The sequence below is a fragment of the Rhinopithecus bieti genome, unplaced genomic scaffold (assembly GCF_001698545.2).
Source record: "Rhinopithecus bieti isolate Rb0 unplaced genomic scaffold, ASM169854v2 scaffold_3875, whole genome shotgun sequence".
Lineage (NCBI taxonomy): Eukaryota > Metazoa > Chordata > Mammalia > Primates > Cercopithecidae > Rhinopithecus > Rhinopithecus bieti.
Genome location: NW_016804422.1, coordinates 792,140 through 816,593, shown reverse-complemented (window position 1 = coordinate 816,593; position 24,454 = coordinate 792,140). Strand labels below are relative to the sequence as shown.

The 24,454-nt window shown below is 46.8% G+C and overlaps 1 protein-coding gene across 3 annotated transcripts in view; it reads left to right on the top strand.

Annotated features, from left to right (window-relative positions):
• The window catches only part of RBM5 (RNA binding motif protein 5), a 30,852-nt gene extending 10,823 nt beyond the window's left edge, over positions 1-20,029 (top strand). For 2 of the 3 annotated variants that reach the window (XM_017868033.1, XM_017868034.1), the window contains exons 7-25: positions 2,412-2,495; positions 3,576-3,636; positions 4,734-4,799; positions 5,319-5,479; positions 6,491-6,588; positions 7,211-7,298; positions 8,192-8,269; positions 8,354-8,426; positions 9,730-9,815; positions 10,815-10,899; positions 11,112-11,203; positions 13,418-13,579; positions 13,976-14,125; positions 14,206-14,277; positions 15,750-15,929; positions 16,230-16,304; positions 18,137-18,234; positions 18,313-18,442; positions 19,395-20,029. In XM_017868033.1, the coding sequence (XP_017723522.1) occupies positions 2,412-2,495; positions 3,576-3,636; positions 4,734-4,799; positions 5,319-5,479; positions 6,491-6,588; positions 7,211-7,298; positions 8,192-8,269; positions 8,354-8,426; positions 9,730-9,815; positions 10,815-10,899; positions 11,112-11,203; positions 13,418-13,579; positions 13,976-14,125; positions 14,206-14,277; positions 15,750-15,929; positions 16,230-16,304; positions 18,137-18,234; positions 18,313-18,442; positions 19,395-19,520 (1,965 nt within the window). In that variant the 3' untranslated portion in view covers positions 19,521-20,029. The remainder of the gene's footprint in view (positions 1-2,411; positions 2,496-3,575; positions 3,637-4,733; positions 4,800-5,318; positions 5,480-6,490; positions 6,589-7,210; positions 7,299-8,191; positions 8,270-8,353; positions 8,427-9,729; positions 9,816-10,814; positions 10,900-11,111; positions 11,204-13,417; positions 13,580-13,975; positions 14,126-14,205; positions 14,278-15,749; positions 15,930-16,229; positions 16,305-18,136; positions 18,235-18,312; positions 18,443-19,394) is intronic. The other variant, XM_017868035.1, reaches the window with a different exon arrangement.
• The last annotated feature ends 4,425 nt before the right edge of the window (positions 20,030-24,454 follow it).

The window sequence follows — 24,454 nt, the reverse complement described above, 5'->3', positions numbered from 1 at the left end:
GTTCCAAAGGAGTGACTTTAAAAAAAAAAAAAAAAAAAAAAAGCTTTGTATATATTAAAATTGACGTTACTAGAATAAGTACAGTTCCAAGGACTTCATTGTAGAATTTGTTCTGCCTTTAAACATGGCTACCTACCTGGCTGGCAGGGCTTTGTTACCTACTGAATACCTGTCTGGTAATCACTAAAACATCTTAATGTTTCCCTTTTTTTCTACTTGGTTATATTCCTATTCATTATGTCCATTGAGAGTAAGCTTAGTATATCAAACTCTCCATTTGACAGTGAAGAGAACATGATGAAAGTCTGTGGCAAGCATTTTTATAAGTAATTCCTTATTTCTGCCTGAAGACCACAAAGCCTCCTGGAGGCATAGCTGCTCAGACGGGTCTTCAGGGAATATTTAAGGACCTAGTGGAATTTATGAACAATAAGTCTGATGAGATTAGCCTGGGAGTGGTGTCCTGCTGCTGTCTAATCTAGTTAGAGTGGCATTAACATTCTAATCTCCCTGAGAATGCCTTTTATAGTCTGTTCAAGGCAAGTCATTGATGGTTCTTCGAGGTAGTATTAACTGAAGTGTTCTTCAGTTTGTCAAGATAATGTTCAGTGCTTGACACTTAAATAACATTTTTTGCAAGAACTCCAAGGCACATTATTGAATGCCTTTAACCAAGTGCATTCTGGGATGTTTGCTTGACTCATTATCTTGCTTTTCTGCAGCATTCTGTGATTTGAGTCATCTATGAATCCATGAATAAGAGTTTTATTCTTTGATTGGTAATATTACCATTTATAACAAGCCTCACTAATGAGGGTATCACTTTGATTGACTGATTTGTTAAAGTTTTTAAGCTTCTCATTTTCCTAATCCAGAAATCACAACCTGATTTATAAAAAGCAGAGCTTCATTCATTTCATACTGTAGATACCATCCTAGTACATCCAGAACATACACAAGGTTCATGTGAGTCTGCTTTCTTGACATAGCATTGTTTGATGTAGTGGATATGTCAGAATGACTAACCTAGGAGTTTAAAACTCCTAAGAACTAAAACCTGTAAGACATTTAAAAGTCTCCACAATTTTAATGTATACAAAGCTATGTTACTGTATGACATATTACAGTTCAAATTCACTCCAGAAATAAAAGGCCAGTAGGATTAGGGACTCACTGGTAGTTTGGAGTCTCCCAGCACTCATCCCTCCTAGTGGGATGATCTATTGACATATCTCCCAGCTTTTTTATTTTTGCTTCTGTATATCACAGTGAGTGGATGGCCCTTCAGCTTTTTCTCTCCTGGCCAGACATGCAGTCTTGCCTTTAGATATTGCAGAGACAAAATTCACAGCATGTCTTAAATCTTCCAGGATTTGCAAGAATCAAATTGCTCAACAGTATGTATGTTTAGAGGGGTTAGACTCCTTTTTAAAATCTGGATCTCTAACCGCCTTCTCTTCTGATAGTGTCAAACCACCCTCACCCTCGATCCCCCCACCCCCAAGAAAAAGAAAAGATACTCCTGTTAAATGAAGGCTCTTTAGGGGTAGGTGCTAGGTATACTCTCGGCTAGACTGATTCAGCTCAGAATTTTGACCTTTTAAAATTAAGTCCTTGTAGTCACATGGTTGACTTGAAGGATGAGAAGGTATATGCATTTATGACCTTTTCCTACCCCCCTGAAGAAACTTCACTGGCCTCCTGGTTACTCACCTTGAAGAGAGTACCATCCATTTTAGTGAAAAACACGTCTGTCACCTAGGACATGATATGGTTGCAGTTGACAGGAAAAAAAAAATCTCATTTAGCTGTTTTAGAGTTGGTGGCATTCAGAATAGTCCCTCCTGAGAAAGAATTGTAACCAGATTCCCTTTAAAAATGAGTTCCCCTCCCTTTCCCCCCAAAGGACACATCTTGAAGCAGAAGGTCGGGGAGTGGGGTTGGTGAAGGAGAAATGTAAAGGCTTTTACTTTGCATAAGGATGGGGGACTGGGGAAAGGTGAAGCGAAGCCCAAGGACACCATGCTAAGGGCAAAAGTAGGAGACAATCTCAGAACTGAGAGAATTGTGTCTTCTGCTTTTTGAAGTAGACTGTCACACTCAGGCAGCCTGTCAATGCTGAATGTTAGGACTTCTGTCTCTGCTGGAGACACCGCCTGGTGCAAGTCAGCGTTTAGTGTTTGACAGCTTTCTCAGCACTCCCTGACTCCGTTTACCTTTACTCCGCATCCCATTCTCTTACTGCCTATCTGAAGGATTGGATGGGCAGAGTATAGGTGGCGGTGGTTGGTCCTCCCCGTATGTTGTCCATTTAATTCCAGAGCACTGATTTTTCCGAAGTGTGCTCTGCCCTGGGAAAATGGACACATGTTCCTCACAATGGGAATAACTAATTACTTCTTTTCTTACAGAAAAAGTTGGTGATTCAAGGAAAGCACATTGCAATGCATTATAGCAATCCCAGACCTAAGTTTGAAGATTGGCTTTGTAACAAGGTAAGCATATGTTCTTCCCAAATAGACAAAACTCCTTTAGGATATTGCTGTTTTTTCTGTTTATTTATTTGACTGTCCAAACAAGGAAATTAGGACTCAGTCACCAGTAATATTCATGGTTTGTAACTTTCCGTGGGTCCTCCTACACTGGTATTAGATGATAGAACTAGAGGTTTCGTTTATTAAGATGCATGTTCTGCCGGGCATAGTGGCTCACGCCTGTAATTCCAGCACTTTGGGAAGCCAAGGCAGGTGGATTGCTTGAGGCCAGGAGTTCGAGACCAGCGTGGCCAACATGGCAAAACCCCGTCTCTACTGAAAATACAAAAATTAGCCAGGCATCATGGTGCGTGCCTGTAATCCCAGCTACTTGGAGGCTGAGGCAGGAGAATCTCTCGAACATGGAAGGCAGAGGATGCAATGAGCCAAGATCGCGCCACTGCACTCTAGCCTGGGTGACAGAGTGAGACTCTGTCTCAAAAAAACAAAAAAGACAACAAAAAAGATGCAGGTTCTAAGCCCAGTGATTAAGATTTTAGGTATGTGTCATGTTACTGTGTATTGAATTCTAGAGCTCTCAGTTTTTGGCATAGTCTCTTAACTGTATTAACCAAAATAGTTGAGAACCCTGCTAAAGTTATATAAGGTTTACCATTTTGAACTTGAATGTTGACACTGATATTTTGAGAGTGCTCAAACTCTGTCCCCTGTCCAGTGGGGGACTAGACAGTGGTTAGTTTACCTTGTGTTTGTTTTTGTAGGATGGGATGTATAGTGCTCTGTTGATACAAGGAAGAACTTCACCAGTGGCTTGCTGTAGAGTTTTCAAATTAACTGAACCCTTTCCTCGGCTTGATAATAATGGGATTCTTCTTCAGCATACAACTAATTTTGTTTTTCTTGGGAGATTTTAACAGTGTTACATTCTGAATTTTTAGATTATGTCCCCATGTCTCAGCTACACGAGACTTTCTGCTTTTCTGTTAGTTACTGGGACCTACCCCGTGGCCCCACTGTTATTGTTACTAGAAAGCCTGGCCTAATGTGAGAAATAATTACAGATAAAACTTTTTTTTTCAGTGCTGCCTTAACAATTTCAGGAAAAGACTAAAATGCTTCCGATGTGGAGCAGACAAGTTTGGTAAGACTGGATTCAGCTGTTTGCAATATGCATTAAAACCTGACTAACTGGGACAGGAAGCGGTGGCTCAATGTAACCCCACCACTTTGCAAGGCCAAGGTGGGAAGATCACTTGAGATATTAGTTCAATACCAGCCTGGCAAGAGATAGCAAGACCCTGCCTCTACAAAAAAAAAAAGAAATTTTAAATTATCTGGGTGTGGTGGCACACACTTGTAGTCCTAGCTACTCAGGAGGCTTAGGTGAGAGGATTGCTTGAGTCCAGGAGTTGAAGGCTGCAGTGAGCTATGGTCATACCAGTGCACTCCAGCCTGGGCACCAAACAAGACCCTGCCTCCCAAAAACCAAAACAAAAATCTGACAGATAGGGTTGTTAACTGTGAGCTTGAGGAAAAGTATAGATTTTAGTGTACTTAAACAACTTGTCTGATTTCTTTAAATCTTTACCCTTAGGTTAGGTAATGCTGCTCATGATTGTGAGAGCACAAAAAGTTCTTTTGTTTTCTAGAATTAAGTCTGCTCACCTGGTTTGCATTCTGGATCTGCCTTTCTTTAGTGCAGGGTAGTGTCAGTCCCACTGTGGCCCAAAGTTTGCATTCTGTGTTAACCATGTGACAATTAATGAGGTTTTACTATAGGCACAAATGCTTAAAAAAGAAAAAAAATGGGCCGGGCACAGTGGCTCAAGCTTGTAATCCCAGCACTTTGGGAGGCTAAGACGGGCGGATCACGCGGTCGGGAGATCGAGACCATCCTGGTTAACATGGTGAAACCCTGTCTGTACTAAAAAAATACAAAAAAACTAGCTGGGCGAGGTGGCGGGCACCTGTAGTCCCAGCTACTCGGGAGGCTGAGGCAGGAGAATGGCGTAAACCCAGGAGGCAGAACTTGCAATGAGCTGAGATCTGGCCACTGCACTCTAGCCTGGGCAACAGAGCGAGACTCCGTCTCAAAAAAAAATAATAAAAAAAATTTTTTTTTAATTAAAAAATGATTGTTTTGTTTGGTTAAAATAAAAACTTGTGGGGTTTTTAATGTATTTCTTTGGTGAAAATACATTAGTTGTTTGTCTTTAATTGGGTCACTTTCCCTTCTAGACTCTGAACAGGAAGTGCCTCCTGGAACCACAGAGTCGGTTCAGTCTGTGGATTACTACTGTGATAGTAAGTTCATACATGATCTTTTGATCTTCATGTTAAAAATTGACCTCAGTTGTCAGGAAATCGAGACCATCCTGGCTAACATGGTGAAACCCTGTCTGTACTAAAAGTACAAAAAATTAGCCAGATGTGATGATGTGATGGCACGCACCTGTAATCCCAGCTACTTGGGAGGCTGAGGCAGGACAATGGGGTGAACCCAGGAGGCGGAGCCTGCAGTGAGCTGAGATTGCACCACTGCACTTCAGCCTGGGCAACAGAGCGAGACTCCGTCTCAAAAAAAAAAAAAAATTGACCTCAGTTGGAAATTTCTCTTCTCCTACCCTTTTTTAAGGAGCAGCAGCAGCTTTGGGTTGTCCCTTAAAAGATTGGATTTTTAGAATCTTCTCCATGTCAGGGTAGAAAATACACTAGGAACGTCCCAAATGGATTTATTGGTTTGTACTTGACCCTGTCTTGGAAAACATTGGTGCATTGGTGGTGGGAATGCATGTGTATGTCATTTGTCTCATTTACCCCTAGCGATCATTCTTCGGAACATAGCTCCGCACACTGTGGTGGATTCCATCATGACAGCACTGTCTCCTTACGCGTCTTTAGCAGTCAATAACATCCGCCTCATAAAAGACAAACAGACCCAGCAGAACAGAGGCTTCGCATTTGTGCAGCTGTCTTCTGCAATGGTGAGGTTCTCATCAATTCTTTCCTTTTAAAAGAACAGCTGGCCGGGCGCAGTGGCTCAAGCCTGTAATTTCCAGCACCTTGGCAGGCCGAGACGGGCGGATCGCGAGGGTCAGGAGACGAGACCATCCTGGCTAACACGGTGAAACCCGTCTCCTACTAAAAAATACAAAAAAACTAGCCGGGCGAGGTGCGGGCGCTCTGTAGTCCCAGCTACTGAGGCTGAGGGCAGGAGAATGGCGTAAACCCGGGAAGCGGAGCTTGCAGTGAGCTGAGATCCGGCCACTGCAGTCAGCCTGGGCACAGAGCGAGACTCTGTCTCAAAAAAAAAAAAAGAGCTTTAAGGGGGCAAATGTGGTTCATCCAGTTTTGAAACTATGTCTGAGGCTCCTGAAGCCCAAGATGCAAGGCTCCATAATGACAGTTTTTGCACTGCTAAATTACAGAACTGATGACTTCAGTATATGCAACTGGCAGAATTTTTTGAGCCACAGTTTAGTCCTTTGTACTTAGTTTTTTTGTTGTTCTTTTTTGGGATGGAGTCTCTGTCTCCCAGGCTGGAGTACAGTGGCACCATCTCGGATCACTGCAACCTCTCCCTCCAGAGTTCAAGCGATTCTCCTCCCTCAGCCTCCTGAGTAGCTGGGATTACACATCCCCACCACTACGCCCAGCTAACTTTTGTATTTTTAGTAGAGACAGGTATTCGCCATGTTGGCCAGGCTGGTCTCGAACTCCTGACTTGAAGTGATCTGCTCACCTCGGCCTCCCAAAGTGCTAGATGTACTTTGTTTTAGATTGGTTTAGCATTTGCTCTTTTGGTAATACGGGAAACCTTTACATCTTAGAGGAAAGAGAGATATTCCTTTCTTGAGGTTTCATATCTGCAAACACAATAAGGAATTAATTACTTTTTTTTTTTTTTGATAGAAAACTATTTCTTTGAATGGGGTAGATGGTAGGGAGAGATTTTTAATTACATTACAAAATTTTTTCTTCACATTCTTCTTCAGGATGCTTCTCAGCTGCTTCAGATACTACAGAGTCTCCATCCTCCTTTGAAAATTGATGGCAAAACTATTGGGGTTGATTTTGCCAAAAGTGCCAGAAAGTGAGTGGCTTCATTGTCCTTATTTCAAACTACTGCATCTGCACGTCTGTACAATGTGCTAACTGAACGTCAAGCCTGTACCCCAAGTATGTTGAGACACTGTGATCTTCCCTGATTGCCAAGGCCAGGAGGGACACGTTTGTCTTCTTTTAGTGATTATTCCCTCCTGTCCTCTATAATCACTTGATGAAGTTGCCTGAAATGGTTTCAGATCAGGAGAAAGGCAAGCATGGCAGATGGGTTGAGAACACATGCTTTGCAAACTGCAGCAGTATAATGCTAACCCATCCAGAAATAATGCATTCGTTCCAGAACAGTGTGCTAATAATTTCATGTATATAGTGCATAACTCTAGCACTGTAAATTTCCCTTTTTTGGTATAATTGCACATCGAAAAAAATGCTTTATTAGATGGCAGGTTACAAGATAGAACAATGATACTACAGGGCCACTTGCTTACTGAGGAATTTCCCCATGAAGAGCCCTCCTCCTATGAAATGTGGCCTTGCTGGCATTTGAGATCTGACAAAGGGTGGAGTGAATCAGTTTCCTTGGTGGTGTAGGGGCACTAATTGTGGGAATACTGAGATAGAATCACATGATTGGATCTTTGTGGTTTCAGAGACTTGGTCCTCTCAGATGGTAACCGCGTCAGCGCCTTCTCTGTAGCTAGTACAGCTATTGCTGCTGCTCAGTGGTCATCTACTCAGGTAAGATCGAGGATCTTTTTGCTCAAGATAGTGTGGTGGTGGTGCCCAGATTCATAGACATGACCTCTCCTGTGGTGGTACTCGCGATACGCGCTCTCTTTTATTATATTTATTTATTATTTTATTGGTATTTATCTTATTACTTTTATTTTATTTTATTTATTATTATTTATTTATTTTTTTGAGACGGAAAGTTTCTCGGCTCTGATCGCCCAGGCTGGAGCTGCAGCTGGCCAGATCTCAGGCTCACTGCCCAAGGCTTCCGCCTTCTCGGCGTATTTACGCCATTCTCCTGCCTCAGCCTCCCGAGTAGGCTGGGATACAGGCGCCCGGCCACCTCGCCGCGGCTAGACCTTTTTGTATTTTTTTAGGTAGAGAACGGGCGTTTCACGCGCGCGTGTTAGCCAGGATTGTCTCGATCTCCTGACCTCGGGTGATCCGCCCGGTCTTCGGGCCCGCCTTTCCCAAAAGTAAGTGCTGGGATTACAGGCTTGAGCCACCGTGCCCGGCCTATTTTTTTTTTTCAAGACGGAGTATCACTCTTGTCACCCAGGCTGGAGTGCAATGGTGTGATCTTGGCTCACCCACAAGCTCCACCTTCCAGGTTCAAGCAATTCTTCTGTCTCAGCCTCTTGAGTACCTGGGACTACAGGCCCCTGCCACCACACCTGGCTAATTTTTGTATTTTAGTAGATACAGGATTTCACCACGTTGGCCAGGCCAGTCTTGAACTCCTGACCTCAGGTGGTCCACCCACCTAAGCCTCCCAAACTGCTGGGGATTATAGTCATGAGCCACTGCGCCCAGCAATACGAGCTTATTTTTAGGGACTTCTGAATTTTTTTCTTTAATGCCCACTAAATTTGTCTTTGTCTCACTTTGACGTTTTGTAGTCTCAAAGTGGTGAAGGAGGCAGTGTTGACTACAGTTATCTGCAGCCAGGTCAAGATGGCTATGCCCAATATGCCCAGGTAGGTAGATTTTAGCAGCATCCACCTTATAGTCTTTCAGAGTGTGTCTGAGAATAGCAGCTTTAATGGTGGACTTTTCTTCAGTACTCACAGGATTATCAGCAGTTTTATCAACAACAAGCTGGAGGATTGGAATCTGATGCATCATCTGCATCAGGTAGTAAACTTCATCTCCCTTTTAACTTTTGTTTAAGCACTTATGGTTGAAGAAATACGATTAAATGTCCTAACTGGACCAAAAGCTACAAGCCCATTTTTCTGTAAGATTGTAGGGGGCATGGCCGGGCACGGTGGCTCACTCCGGTGATCCTAGCACTTTGGGAAGCCAAGGCAGGTGGATCACGAGGTCAGGAGTTCAAGACCAGCCTAGCCAACATGGTGAAACCCCATCTCAACTAAAACTACAAAAATTAGCCAGGCACGGTGGCAGGCGCCTATAATCCCAGCTACTCGGGAGGCTGAGACGAGAGAATTGCTTGAACCCAAGCGGCAGAGATTGCAGTAAGCTGAAATTGCGCCACTGCACTCCGGCCTGGGCGACAGAGTGAGACTCCATCTCAGGGGGAAAAAAAAAAAAAAGAAGAATGTAGGGGGCATATTCAGGGCTGTCGTCATGTACCCAAGGTTCTGGGGAAGATTACGGTTATATGTGTACACCAAGAGTTAATACAAGGTCTTAGAGACCATGCTGTGATGAGTTTAAATTCTTGGAATTCAACTCTGTATTTCCCTTCTCTGTGTTAGGAGTCATGGGTGCCCACAAGTTCAGGTGAGCAGAGAGGATGTGGCCCTGGAGTCTGGTGCTCAGGCATCAATCAGAAGAGCCACTCTAAGAAGCCTTGGCTTTAATTTTTGTATCAGGATTTTAGAAGACTTGTGAGTTAAATCTTTCTCAACCCCAAAGCAGATATAGATCCTTTCTTCTCCTTTTTTTTTTTTTTTTTTTTTTTTTTTTGAGACAGAGTCTCACTCTGTCGCCCAGGCTGGAGTGCAGTGGTGTGATCTCGGCTCACTGCAAGCTCCACCTCCCGGGTCCACGCTATTCTCCTGCCTCAGCCTCCCGAGTAGCAACTACAGGCGCCTGCCACCACGCCTGGCTAATTTTTTGTATTTTTAGTAGAAACGGGGTTTCACCATGTTAGCCAGGATGGTCTCGATCTCCTGACTTCGTGATCCGCTCGCCTCAGCCTCCCAAATTGCTGGGATTACAGGTGTGAGCCACCGCGCCCGGCCTCTTCTCTTTTCTTAGCCATGATACAGAATCCTTAACTTTGTGTATCACATCTAGTAGAATTATAAGAAAATGATAATATTATAGATTCCAGGGTACTTGGTGGGAATTAGCTTATGAAAAACTGACATACAATGACAGAAGAAGGCTAGATTGGGCATTACAAATAAAGATGTTTGTGTTGGCGTTCAGTGCCTTGGCTTTCCCTAACCCTTGTGTTTATCATCAGGCACAGCAGTGACCACCACCTCAGCGGCTGTAGTGTCCCAGAGTCCTCAGCTGTATAATCAAACCGCCAATCCACCTGGCTCTCCGGTAATCCTGTTGTCCTATATACAGAACTCGTGGCTGATGGGGAAATTTTGTTTTGCTGTACAAGTATTACCCTTTCCTGTTATATGAGCCAGGATTGAGTAATACACACTTCAACCTTATTTCTTTCAGTTGGCTTAAAGTATTAACTTTATGATATATATGTGCATATATATTTTAAATATAAAATTTCAACTGTGTATTTATACTGTATGCATGCTTCAACTTGACCTTTAGAAAGCTGTCGCCGGGGCCGGGCACGGTAGCTTGCGCCTGTAATCCCAGCACTTTGGGAGGCCGAGGCGGGTGGATCACAAGGTTAGGAGATGGAGACCATCCTGGCTAACGTGGTGAAACCCCGTCTCTACAAAAAATAAAAAAAACATTAGCCGGGCGTGGTGGCAGGCGCCTGTAGTCCCAGCTACTCGGGAGGCTGAGGCAGGAGAATGGCATGAACCTGGGAGGCAGAGCTTGCAGTGAGCCAAGATGGTGCCACTGCACTCCAGCCTGGGCAACAGAGCGAGACTCCGTCTCAAAAAAAAAAAAAAGTAAGTTGTCGCTGGGCGCGGTGGCTCACGCCTGTAATCCCAGCACTTTGGGAGGCCAAGGCGGGCGGATCACAGAGTCAGGAGTTCAAGACCAGCCTGGCCAACGTGGTGAAACCCCGTCTCTACTAAAAATACAAAAATTAGCTGGGCGTGGTGGCACACGCCTGTAATCCCAGCTACTCGGGAGGCTGAGGCAGGAGAATTGCTTGAACCCCGGAGACGGAGGTTGCAGTGAGCCAAGATTGCGCCACTGCAGTCCAGTTTGGACAACAGAGCAAGACTCCGTCTTGAAAAACCAGGAAAGTTGTCAACATGTGTTTTGCTGAGGGATTGCCTTAGATTATTGCTACAATGTGTCTGTCAGGGGAGCCCTTCCTTCTGGATGATTGCAGTGATTTAGCTCTCTTAAAAGGCTTTACAGTTGAAATTATATTGAAGCTGCTGTTCTTTCCAGACTGAGGAAGCACAGCCTAGCACTAGCACAAGTACACAGGCCCCAGCCGCTTCCCCTACTGGTGTAGTTCCTGGTACCAAATATGGTAAGCCAAACCTCATGGGGCTGTTGACAGTTGGAAGGTCCTAGTTGTTGTCTTTGTTTAATGAGAGTTCTCCCTTTGCGGGTTTCAGAGGGACACTTGGGGATGTGAGACAGAGAAGAAACATTAGGCCTGCTGCATCTCACTGGCTTAGAATTTGAAATAAAGCCATTTTCTTACCTGGAATGACTATATGCTGGATTTTGTTTTTGCAGCAGTACCTGACACGTCCACTTACCAGTATGATGAATCTTCAGGATATTACTATGATCCGACAACAGGGCTCTATTATGACCCCAACTCGCAAGTAAATGTGCTGCTTTCCTCTTCAGTTTCACTAGAAGTATTTTAGTTTTGCTTAGTGCATTTATGAGGCTTAAAATGAAATATTTCCTGCAGAAGAATATATGACTCAAATTAGTTTTAACTTCTTCAAAGCCACCAAAATGTAGTTTTTATTTGGAGATTGTAAGTTTTAATTTTAGGGTTAAAAAATGTTTTGAGGTATAGTATACACACAGAAAAATACACAAAACAGAAATGTGCAATTCTTTGAATGTTTACATGTATATACATTAGTATATTACATGTGTACATATACCACCCACTTATTCCCAGCCCGCCTAATCCCCATGCCCGTTGCTGGTCAGTAACCTCTGTCTTCAATAACCACTATTTTGATTTCTGTTGCCATAGATTGTTTTATCAAGTTACAATTTATGGAAAGACCCAGCTAGAAATTTTAAATCGTACTTTTTCTCCCTATTAAATTCACTATTTTAACTTTTTAGAGTGTACAAATCAGTGGCTCTTAGTATATTCACAGTGTTGTGTAACTGTTACCACTGTGTAATCTCAGAACATTTTCATCACTCCAAGAAGAAACCCTGTACCTGTTAAACACTCCCCATTCTGTGCTCCCCTCCTGTAACTACTAATCTACTCTCTGTCTCTACGGATTTCCTTTTTTTTTTTTTTTTTTTTTTGTGGCACAAACTTGGCTTACTGCAGCCTCCGCCTCCTGGGTTCAAGCAGTGTTCCTGCCTCAATCTCCTGAGTAGCTGGTAGCTGGGATTACAAGCGCCCACCACACCCAGCTAATTTTTGTAGTCGATACAGGGTTTCGCCTTGTTTGCCAGGCTAGTCTCGAACTCCTGACCTTATGTGATCCACCTACCTCGGCCCCCAGAGTGCCGGGATTACAGGCATGAGCTACCGCACCCAGCCGTCTGTCCTTGACATTTCATATAAGTGGAGTCAGACAATAGATGACCTTTTGTGTCCTGCATCCTTTGGCTCCCTGTGTATTCTTGAGGGTAGAATTTAGCAGATGTATGGAGTGATGTTTTATTTTTGGTGGCATATATAACTTTTAAAAGGGAAAAACAACTTGAATACCCCATAAATATTTATGAGCGGGAGCTGTATATATAGAACAGTAAAATAAGTATTTTTAACAGGAACTTGATAGGTTATGGTTTCTGAGAGAGTGAAGTGTGAAGCATGTGCGACCTACCTAAGCAGGCCAAGCCTCTGCATGCCTCTTCCACTTCTCTCATTTGTGAAGCCTGGCCATTTATTTCCCTGTCAGTTCTCTTTGGTGGCCTTAGAAGTTGTGTCTATTAGCCACTCCACCTTACCCAGAAGAGACAGACACTGTCTCCTGGGTCTCTGTTGAGTAGATAGAGTGAGCGACTGGAAAATAAAGGAGAGGAAGAGGATATGTGACACCTCTCCTCTGTTGCAATTCCTGTTGAGCTTGGGTCCCTTCACCAGCACCTCCTTCCACCTCTGAGCTAGTGTTTATACCCTGTGTGTGGTTGCCTGGTATCCAAAGGATTCTACGTGCATGGGCCCAGTGATAAGCTGTTGTCATGGCAGATGTCTGAACTCCATGACATGCCCACGTGTTCTGGCTGCCTGGTTTATGTAAACAGTCTGTGGAACAGAGTGAGACAAATTGCTCTTTGGGTGCCCTCTAGTTAGGCCCAGGGATTAGATTAATGGGAACTAGACTTTTTTTATTTTTATTTTTTTGAGACGGAGTCTTACTCTGTTGCCCAGGCTGGAGTGCAGTGGTGCGATCTTGGCTCACTGCCACCCCCATCTCCCAGGTTCAAGCTATTTTCTTGCCTCAGCCTCCTGAGTAGCTGGGATTACAGGCGTGCCGTCATACCCAGCTGATTTTTGTATTTTTAGTAGAAATGAGTTTTCACCATGTTGGCCAGGCTGGTCTCGAACTCCTGACCTCAGGTGATCCTCCCACCACCACCTCCCAAAGTGCTAGGATTACAGGCATGAGCCACTGCGCCTGGCTGGGAACTAAACTTTTTAAATAAACCATATTCTATTTTTATTCTAGCAGTGTCACACCTCTTCACTAGGTGGTTCATCATGTTTACTTATACCAAGGTGTGCCAAGGGTCCTTTCTGGGATCTTTTTTTTTTAACGAAATATTTATTTAATCGACTGACGTAGCGGAAAGTCTGCATTAATTGTTTTTTCTTTGTTGTTTTCTAGTACTACTATAATTCCTTAACCCAGCAGTACCTTTACTGGGATGGAGAGAAGGAGACCTACGTGCCAGCTGCAGAGTCTAGCTCCCACCAGCAGACAGGCCTGCCTCCTGCAAAAGAGGGGAAAGAGAAGAAGGAGAAACCCAAGAGCAAAACAGCCCAGCAGGTCAGAACATGACCCATCTTTCTCTCATTGAGGTAGTGGGCTGAACTCTTGGTTTGGGGGTTGTAGCATTTATGTCAGTATTACTTGGATTTTTAAAAATTGGGCTCCACGTTTTATTCATACTAAGTTCTTAGAGCATTTTGCAGTTTTTTATTGTTACCATATCTTGACTGTCAGTTAGCCTGTGTACTTAGGGAAAAAAGCCCTGGAAATCTCAAAGCTTTTCAAGCAGTATTTATGAATGACTTTGGTTATATGTGATAGCATCTAATGGAAATATTTGTAGGTGGAAGTAAGAGTAACAGGGTATATAGTTGAGATAAGATCCTTAATGGCTCATTCTCATGGCACAGGGGACTAAATGTGTTTTCGTTGGTGTTTGTTGTTTGACGTTAGATCGCCAAAGACATGGAACGCTGGGCTAAGAGTTTGAATAAGCAGAAAGAAAACTTTAAAAATAGCTTTCAGCCTGTCAGTTCCTTGAGGGAAGAAGAAAGGAGAGAATCTGCTGCAGCAGACGCTGGTTTTGCTCTCTTTGAGAAGAAGGTAATAGCAGGCATAGCCAGTATGTCATGATGGGAACTTACCTAAAACTTGAGGCTCATGGCTTGTCCTCTGTTTCCCAGGGAGCCTTAGCTGAAAGGCAGCAGCTCATCCCAGAATTGGTGCGAAACGGAGATGAGGAGAATCCCCTCAAAGTAAGGGAGTACCACCAGTGTTTTAAAGACCGTTTCTGTGGTTTGTGTTTCACTTTAAGGCTCAGCTGCATCTTGGCTAATGAGATTCCTACTTAAAACTGAATGTGATTGCTGTTGGTGGGTATTGGAGCAGTTTCTGCACATAGATTCCATGTTCGGGGCTTTGTTTTCTGTGACAGCAGATGAGATGGAGCGACAAAAGAAGCTTCAATTCCTAAGCTCAGTTAATTAAGTTTCATTGCATCTGTGAGTAGAGAGTTTTAATGGTTTAGAAAGAGAAAATTAAGACAAGAAAAAGCTTGTTTTACTAGATAGATACTGGTCTGGGTGGGCTATTATTCTGATATGTTGTATTTGGGATTTTTATGTGTGGTCAGTGGTTTGAAAATAGTCACTCATTCTAGGCAACATTGCAAGACTCGTCTATACTAAAAATTAGAAACAAATTAACTGGGTGTGGTGGCATGCATCTGTAATCCTAGCTACTTGGGAGGCTGAGGTAAGAGAATTGCTTGAGCCGGGCGCGGTGGCTCAAGCCTGTAATCCCAGCACTTTGGGAGGCCGAGGCGGGCGGATCATGAGGTCAGGAGATCGAGACCATCCTGGCTAACATGGTGAAACCCCGTTTCTACTAAAAATACAAAAAATTAGCTGGGCGAGGTGGCGGCGCCTGTAGTCCCAGCTACTCGGGAAGCTGAGGCAGGAGAATGGCGGGAACGCGGGAGGCGGAGCTTGCAGTGAGCTGAGATCTGGCCACTGCACTCCAGCCTGGGCGACAGAGCGAGACTCCGTCTCAAAAAAAAAAAAAAAAAAAAAGAATTGCTTGAGCCCAGGTGATCAAGGCTGCAGTGAGCCACTGCACTTTTGGGGGATCATACCATTGCACTCCAGCCTGGGCAGTGAGCAAGACCCTGTCTTATTTAAAAAAAGAGGCTGGGCGCGGTGGCTCACACCTGTGATCCCAGCACTTTGGGAGGCCAAGGCAGGCGGATCATTTGAGGTCAGGAGCTCGAAACCAGCCTGACCAACGTGGTGAAACCCCATCTCTACTAAAAATGCAAAAAATTAGCCAGGGGTGGTGGCAGGCGCCTGTAATCCCAGCTACTTGGGAGGCTGAGACACTTCAATCACTTGAACTTGGGAGATGGAGGTTGCAGTGAGCCGAGATTACGCCACTGCACTCCAGCCTGGGCAAAAGAGCGAGACTCCATCTCAAAAGAAAAAGAAGGTAGTCACCCAGGAATCCATTTCTTAGACTCCAAGAAGGTTGGTACCAAGAGGCTGTCAGGCTAGCACTCTCAAGGACCTGACTACTGCACGCAGTTGACAAAATGTGATTCACTACTAAAGCGTGACATACAGTAATGAGGATTTGTTAACATTTCGGATGAGGCATTACTTTATCCAGGTACATAGCCATCGCCATCTTTCTATTGTACATTTCCAGTGACCTGCCTTCCTTTTGTCCCCAGAGGGGTCTGGTTGCTGCTTACAGTGGTGACAGTGACAATGAGGAGGAGCTGGTGGAAAGACTTGAGAGTGAGGAAGAGAAGCTAGCTGACTGGAAGAAGATGGCCTGTCTGCTCTGCCGGCGCCAGTTCCCGAACAAAGATGCCCTAGTTAGGCACCAGCAACTCTCAGACCTTCACAAGGTGGCCATGCTTCTCTGAGCTGATCTAAGGGGGCGAGAGGAGGCAGTGAGACAATTTGAGTGCCCTAACAGTCCTGACAGTTCCAAATATACTTGCTGTCTAATGATGGCCTTACAGAAAGCTGTTCCCGATGACGGTGGAGGGAGTCTGGCAGCTCCACACACATCAGACTATAGTTTTTATGTGATTGTGTATTGTTTGGGCTTTGGCTTTTAAAATACAGTAGATGTTACTAATATTATGACATTTCAAATTAAGATGGTCTGAGTCCTTACTGTGTCTTTCAAATCTTTTATATAGCAAAACATGGATATCTACCGACGATCCAGGCTGAGCGAGCAGGAGCTGGAAGCCTTGGAGCTAAGGGAGAGAGAGGTGAATGGGAAACTGCCACAAGGAAGAGGATATTGGGATAATCGCCTTTAGGTTTTATTTGTAGCCTTTAGTTCCAGATCCCAGGGGGAGGGTAGAAGGATTTGTCACATCCTTGTCATCTGACCATTGTAGTTCATATAGCCTAGACCCAGGCTCTGTGTGCCTTCTGCACCTCACGTTGTCCCTTCATCATAAGGGTTCACAAGGCAGAAGCACACTGCCGAGACTGTTCACAGGTCTTGAATGTCAGAGCTTGCTGCTTCAATACATTGGATTTTGTTATGGAGAGAGTGGTCTAGTTTGGCCTGGCTGGAGAAGCCTTCATGGGCAATGAAGGGGGCTTCAGATTAATCCCAAGGGACAGCAGGACATGAGGTTATTGCAGGTGATATGAAAGGAAGGATGGGCAGGGCATAGTGAGCAGATCTGGGAACAAAGGCAAAAGTGAAGCCTGGGCCGGGCGCGGTGGCTCAAGCCTGTAATCCCAGCACTCTGGGAGGCCGAGACGGGCGGATCACGAGGTCAGGAGATCGAGACCATCCTGGCTAACCCGATGAAACCCCGTCTGTACCAAAAAAATAAAAATAAAAATTAGCCGGGCGAGTTGGTGAGCGCCTGTAGTCCCAGCTACTCAGGAGGCTGAGACAGGAGAATGGCGTAAACCCGGGAGGCAGAGCTTGCAGTGAGCTGAGATCCGGCCACTGCACTCCAGCCTGGGCGACAGAGCGAGACTCCGTCTCAAAAAAAAAAAAAAAGTGAAGCCTGTAACACAGTAGTGGGCAAGTAGTTAGTGCTGGTGGTTGGGGCAGGTTGGCAGCCATGTGGGCAGGGATTTAAATGCAAATACAGTCCTGTGGGTTAGAAGTGAGCAAGTGGGTTAGAAATCTCCCACCCCGAGATAATTCTGACGTGTCTGTAGTTAAGGCTTTTGCTTTTCTTCTCCCCCCATCCTTCCCGATTCCACCTCCCCAGGGACTACTGAACAGGTCTCTGGAAGCCTCCTTGATGTTGGAGATAAGCCTTTCCAAATATTGGAGGTATACCTGTCCAAACGCTGAGGAGAATGGGCAACTCTGCCTTCCTCTTCGCAGGCTGTACCCACTGCCCAGTGGGCTGGTTGAAGAGCTTGACAGGGTGGCTAATTAAATAAAACTGCTTGTTGGAGACATAGTTCTGCCCCTGGTTCCACACAATTCATATCTACAAATTTAACATTTTAGATGTGACTAGGTATGATGAGGGGAACAAGGGAATTTGGTATTTCAGAGCAGTCTCATAAAGCATTCTCCAGACTTAAAAATACTTGAGGGGGTGCCGGGCGCAGTGGCTAACGCCTGTAATCCCAGCACTTTGGGAGGCTGAGATGGCGGATCACTAGGTCAGGAGATCGAGACCATTCTGGCTAACATGGTGAAACCCCGTCTCTACTAAAAAAATACAAAAAAGGCCGGGCGCGGTGGCTCAAGCCTGTAATCCCAGCACTTTGGGAGGCCGAGACGGGCGGATCACGAGGTCAGGAGATCGAGACCATCCTGGCTAACACGGTGAAACCCCGTCTCTACTAAAAAATACAAAATCTAGCCGGGCGAGGTGGCGGGCGCCTGTAGTCCCAGCTACTCAGGAGGCTGAGGCAGGAGAATGGCGGGAACCCGGGAGGCAGAGCTTGCAGTGAGCTGAGATCCGGCAACTGCACTCCAGCCTGAGCAACAGAGCCAGACTCCGTCTCAAAAAAAAAAAAAAAAAATACTTGAGGGGATAGTTTTGAAGAGGTGCATTAGACAGTTACAGGTTGAGGTCTGTGAACATTTCCAGCAGTGTTTTTTCTCCCATAGATGAAATACCGAGACCGAGCTGCAGAAAGACGGGAGAAGTACGGCATTCCAGAACCTCCAGAGCCCAAGCGCAAGAAGCAGTTTGATGCTGGCACTGTGTATGTGATGTGCACATTTTCCAGTTCGTAAGCTGGGGCCCTGGCTGTTTTAAGTAACTGTGTGTTTGCCACTGGCAGGAATTACGAGCAACCCACCAAAGATGGCATTGACCACAGTAACATTGGCAACAAGATGCTGCAGGCCATGGGCTGGCGGGAAGGCTCTGGCTTGGGACGAAAGTGCCAAGGCATTACAGCTCCCATTGAGGTAAGCAGTAGGGTCAGGACTTGATGTTTGCCAGGCTTACAGGCTGGTTCCAGAGATGAGATCAGAGCACTCATAGAGCCTGGGACCCAGGAGCAGCTTTACTTTAGCATGAAGGGGCAGATTACAGGCATGAGCTCACACCTGTAATCCCAGCACTTTGGGAGAGCAAGGCAGATGGATTGCCTGAGCCCAGGAGTTTGAGACCAGCCTGGGCAACACGGTGAAACCCCATCTCTACTAAAATACAAAAAAGTAGCCGGGCGTGCCATCGTTTACCTGTAATCCTAGCTACTCAGGAGGCTGAGGCAGGAGAATTGCTTGAACCTGGCAGGAGGAGGTTGCAGTGAGGCGAGATCACGCCACTGCACTCCAGCCTGGGCAACAGCGAGACTCTGTCTCAAAAAAAAAAAGAAAATTTAGTAGGGTTTTCACCCATGATAAGAAATCTTTAAATTGATCAGAGCCCACATTGAGGCATCATATCTTGGGATCAGAGGCCCCTACCCACTGACTTTCTAGGCAGGAGCTCCACCCGTCATTGCCCCTGCTCTGTCCTGGGAGCACAGCTTAGGTCAGACTCTTGTAGACCATGTTCATCCTGTTTATGTGAGTTCTGCTGACATCGAGCTGTCCTGTGTAATCTGTGCCTGTAATTACCAGGCCTTTCCCACGCTTCAGAGGAGTACTTTGGGACCCTTTCCTAGGCATGGATGCTTGCTGAGCAAGCATTGAGGGGTGGGTGATTTGCTTCATCTGCCTGTGTTCCATAGCCCGTTTTATTTCTCCAGTCCTTACACTTGCTCCTGGCCTCTTCTGGAGAAATCCTTGTCTTCATATAGTTTCATCTCTTCTGTCTCCTGGTGGGTGGTCCTGTTGGGTAAGGAGTGGGCATGGTGAGAGGTGGAACAGCCCATACCCCACCTGCCAGCTGACAGTCTCTGTGCTTCCCCAGGCTCAAGTTCGGCTAAAGGGAGCTGGCCTAGGAGCCAAAGGCAGCGCGTATGGTTTGTCGGGTGCCGATTCCTACAAAGATGCTGTCCGGAAAGCCATGTTTGCCCGGTTCACTGAGATGGAGTGAGAGAGAGAGAGAGAGAGATGACAAGGAGCACAAGAAGTGGTCCATCTTCTCCTGGATTCGCTCTTACTGTCTGTTTCTTTAAGGGCATGCCTTGTGCTATTAATAGATCTTAGGGTGAACCACTTCATTCTGCAGGGTTCTCCCTCCCACCTTAAAAAAGTTCCCCTTATGTGGGTTGTCTGGTGAATGGCCTTCCTTCCTGCCAGAGGGCTTGTGAACAGACCGGAGAGGACAGTGGGTTTTTTATACTTCAGTGTACATAGTGTAATGTAGCGTGTTTACATGTGTAGCCTATGTTGTGGTCCATCAGCCCCTCACATTCCTAGGGGTTTGAGATGCTGTAGGTGGTATGTGACACCAAAGCCACCTCTGTCATTTGTTGTGATGTCTTTTATTGGCAAAAGCCTTGTGTATATTTGTATATTACACATTTGTACAGAATTTTGGAAGATTTTCAGTCTAGTTGCCAAATCTGGCTCCTTTACAAAAGAAATACCTTGAGAAATGGGTGTCCTGTGTCTCTTTATTCTTGGGTGGGTAGGTGGGTCAAGCATGTCTGAGTCAGTCAAGCCTGGTGATGAAATTGGTTTATTTGTTGCCCCCATTCAGGTTCAGATTTATTTATTTATTTATTTATTTATTTATTTATTTATTATTACTATTTTTTAAGGCAGGGTTGGCCAGGTGTGGTGACTCGCCTATAATCCCAGCGCTTTGGGAGGCCAAGGCTGGTGGATTGCCTGAAGTCAGGAGTTTGAGATCGGTCTGGCCAACATGGTGAAACCCCATCTCTATCAAAAATACAAAAAAATTAGACAGATGTGTTGGCGTACGCCTATAATCTCAGCTACTAGGGAGACTGCAGCCTCGACCTTCTGGGCTCACGCAATCCTCCCGCTTTAGTGTTCCAAGTAGCTGGGACTACAAGCACACACCACCATGCAGGCTAATTTTTTAATGTTTGCAGATATGGGGCCTCACTCTGTTGCCCAGGCTGGTCTTGACATGTTCAGATTTTTAAGTTCAAGAGTTTAACATGTTTTAGCCAGGCGCAGTGGATCACGCCTGTAATCCCAGCACTTTGGAAGGCTGAGGCAGGCGGATCACCTGAGGTTGGGAATTCAAGACCACCCTGACCAACATGGAGAAACCCCATCTCTACTAACAATACAAAATTAGCTGGGTGTGGTGGCCTCTAATCCCAGCTGCTCAGGAGGCTGAGGCAGGAGAGTCACTTGAACCCAGGAGGCAGAGGTTGTGGTGAGCTGGAGATCGCGCCGTTGCTCTCTAGCCTGGGCAACAAGAGTGAAACTCCGTCTCAAAAAAATAAAGTTTAACATGTCTTAAAACTCTTCATGGAAATCATGGAAACAGTAGCTTTTCTGCTAAGACCAAAGTGACCATGAGCGCCTGTGCCTGTCCAGTTTGCACAGACTTCATTCCACACATGCTGGAGTGTAGAGTTGTCACTGCTCTGCTCTGCAGGGCAGATCCCCCCTGCTTTTGGCCGTGATACAAATGATAGCTGGTCCACCTTCTGCTGCAGTGGAGGACCTGAGGAGGTCATCTACCCCCTCGTAGTACTCCATCTTCTCAGCTGAGAAGGAGGTCCTGGGGGCATTGCAGAGTTTTCTGTTTTGAGTGGGTATTTTTCCTCCTCAGCACTCCTTTACAGGGCAGAGAATATCATTTTGACCCAGAAGACCATGCCTGACCAGGTCAGGAAGTGTGCCTGGATCTCAGGCTGTTCTTGGGACCAGGTGATGTGATGGGGTGCTCACATCGCCCATCTGGCCAAACTGAGTGCTTGAGCTCCACAGATTGGGCGTGCAGTTAGGGTGGCCTTTTCTCTGCAGTTTGCTTTTGAAGCTAGACTTGCTTTTGTGGATGGTCACGTTTTCCTCTTTTCAGGCAGGGCCTTAAGAAATAGAAAATATTCAGGAGGTCCTCACCCTGGCCTGTAGGGTAATGCCTTGGAGAAGCTGAGCCTAATCACAGCTCTGGCTAGGGAGAGGTGGAGGCAAATGCAGAAGCCCCAAGCCTGGGTTTCTGCAGAGGAAGGCTTGGGAACCTCACAAATGAGGGCCCAAGCTCCCAGAGCTGGGGTGGAGAGTGTGTCACAGATCAGATCTGCCAAAGTTGGTTAAGAAACTGGCCTCACCTCCAGAGCCCTTGCGGCATCAGGGAGATGCTGGTGTTCTCACACCTGAGCAGCAGTCCTGAGTACCCTAATTAGACCCTTTTGACATCCGGCCTGGAAAGCACTTCCAGGTGAGCATCCCCAAAATAGGATCTGGGAAGCTCTTAATTATGTGCACCCAGCTCAGCAAAGGCTGGGTGGAAGCGTCTTCCCTAGGGGAGCCACGGCCAGGCATTAACAGGAGCCAGCCCTCTAGCAGCCTCAGATTGACTTCCCAGTGGCCGGAAGGGCACTCGAACCTGTCCCACACTGCTGGTGCCTAGAGTTACCTTTCGAAGCTGCTCAAGGCTCTCTCCCATGTGTGCTGTGGCCCACAGCATCTGTTGTCAACACCAGCATGACCTTTCCTATGAACATGAAGCTGAGGGTTCCTGTGAACGTGAGGGTATGAGCCAGCTCCTCAGAGATGGAGGCTCCCTCCTCTAGCCTTACCTGTTACCAGCATACCTAGCCAGGTGACTGCAGCCTTCACCCTGCATCTAAATTGATGGCCCCAGTCCTTGAGGTTCGACAGGCTGTTATCTTGGGCCCAGGTATCCTGGAAGACCATATTTGGGTGATCCTTCTGGTTTGGAAGCACTAGGATCCCATGCATCCCCCTGACGGGCCCATGAAGGTTTACTCCAGTCCCAAGCCCAGTTAAATGTGCTGCGTGCTGCCCACAGGGCCACCATTCCTCAGCCCTGTGTGATGTTGGGGTGCTGTGAGAGTAGTGCAATCCTCTCAATCAGGGGAACCCAAATCTTGAATTTGAAAGGTGCTCTTACTGAACTAGAAGGAGCCTCCAAGGATTCCCAAGTCCAGACTGCCCTTGGCTGGGGCAGCTGCTACAATGTGCAAGGCTTTGAGGGCTATCCAGGAGCAGCTGTCATGGCTGTGCATCAAAACAAGTTTCAAAGCCCAGATGAGCACCCCGGCCTGAGCTAAGCTCCCCAGGCATGCATAGTCTGGCTGGGGGTCTCAAGGGTGCCAGGAGCCCAGCCACCCTGATTCCAGAGGAATGAATGCCCTCAGGGACAGGTGGGGTGTGGGGGAAGATTGCCCCCAGGCCAGACACTGGAGGAGGGTACTGTGCTGTTGACAGCCACCAGGTGGCAGCACTCCATCATCTTTCCAGCCAGGCTGGTGTAGGTGGTGGTAGGGAGGAGATACCCCACCAAGTCCTGAGGTACTGGAGGTTCCCAGGGCCTCTCTCCACGTCTCTGGGACTCAAGGAGACCTGGCTAGAACTTCGGCCTTGAAACTTTCTGTGGAGTCAGGCAGGTGCCGTCTGCCTGCCTTGCAAGTTCCTGAGGGTCTCTGACCCCCAGAGACCCCCACTGGCTAGATGGGGAATTCATCCCCTCAGCACCCAACGGGGCAAGAGCCAGGCTGACCCTGTGCACAGTAGGCACTTCCCTCTCTTAGCAATTCTTTCTGACCCAGGTAAATAGCTTCTGCGGTCGATAAAGTGCATTTCTGCCTCTCATACTCCCTTTCCCCACCACGTGCTTATTGACTCACAGAAGCACTGTTGCTAGAGCATTAGGCCCTCAGCTTCTGTCCCTACAGCCCACGGGGAGCTGGAGCCCAGCTTGTCCAGGGCTCCCAGATGGAAGCAGGGGATGCCTGCAGTCCCTCACCCCAGCCTCCCAGAAGGTGGCAAGAGGGAGGTGGACTCATGGACTTGGGTTAAAGTGCGAACCGTATGGGGTGGCCCACACCCAGCCAGAAAGAACTTTCCAGCAGAAGGCATGAGCCAGGGGCAGGGCCCTCCCATCCTGCTTAGTCCAAGCCCCACTGCCATCCCGTTTAAAGAACAAACTGAGGCCGGGCGCGGTGGCTCAAGCCTGTAATCCCAGCACTTTGGGAGGCCGAGACGGGCGGATCATAAGGTCAGGAGATCGAGACCATCCTGGCGAACACAGTGTAACCCCGTCTCTACTAAAATACAAAAAACTAGCCGGGCGACGAGGCGGGCGCCTGTAGTCCCAGCTACTTGGGAGGCTGAGGCAGGAGAATGGCGGGAACCCGGGAGGCGGAGCTTGCAGTGAGCTGAGATCCGGCCACTGCACTCCAGCCTGGGTGACAGAGCAAGACTCCGCCTCAAAAAAAAAAAAAAAAAGAACAAACTGAGATTCAAAGCCATTGCTGGACTGGGCTGCTGCTGGCAACTGCTGCCCCATCACTGCTCCGGTGCTGTAGAATTGGGTCCCAGCTTGCAGGTACAAGGTTGGGGTCCAGCCCTGGAGTGAGCTGGGCCTTAGAATGCCTCCCAGTGCCCTGAGGAGAGAGGAGACAGACAGGGAGAGGCAGGAGAAGACAACCAGAGGAAAAGTGAGGCCTAGAGGGTGCTGGAAAGAGGAGCTGGAGGAGTCTGCAGCAGCCACAAGGGGGCTAGAGGAGGCTGAGGGGGCAAGATAAGGTGGGATGGAGCTGCCAGGTCTAGAGGAGTTGGTTCTGCTCTGCCCATGGGTGCTGAGATAGGCCGAGGCAGGTGGCCAAGAGAGGAGGGGCTAGGGGGGTGCCTGCTCAAGTCCTCTGCTGCTTTTTTTTTTTTTTTTTTTTGAAAAAAGCCCCTGTCGCCCAGGCTGGAGTACAGTGGTGCAATCTTGGCTCACTGCAAGCTCTGCCTCCCTAGTTCACGCCATTCTCCTGCCTCAGCCTCCCGAGTAGCTGGGACTATAGGTGCACACCACCATGCGTGGCTGATTTTTTGTATTTTAGTAGAGACGATTTCACCGTGGTCTCAATC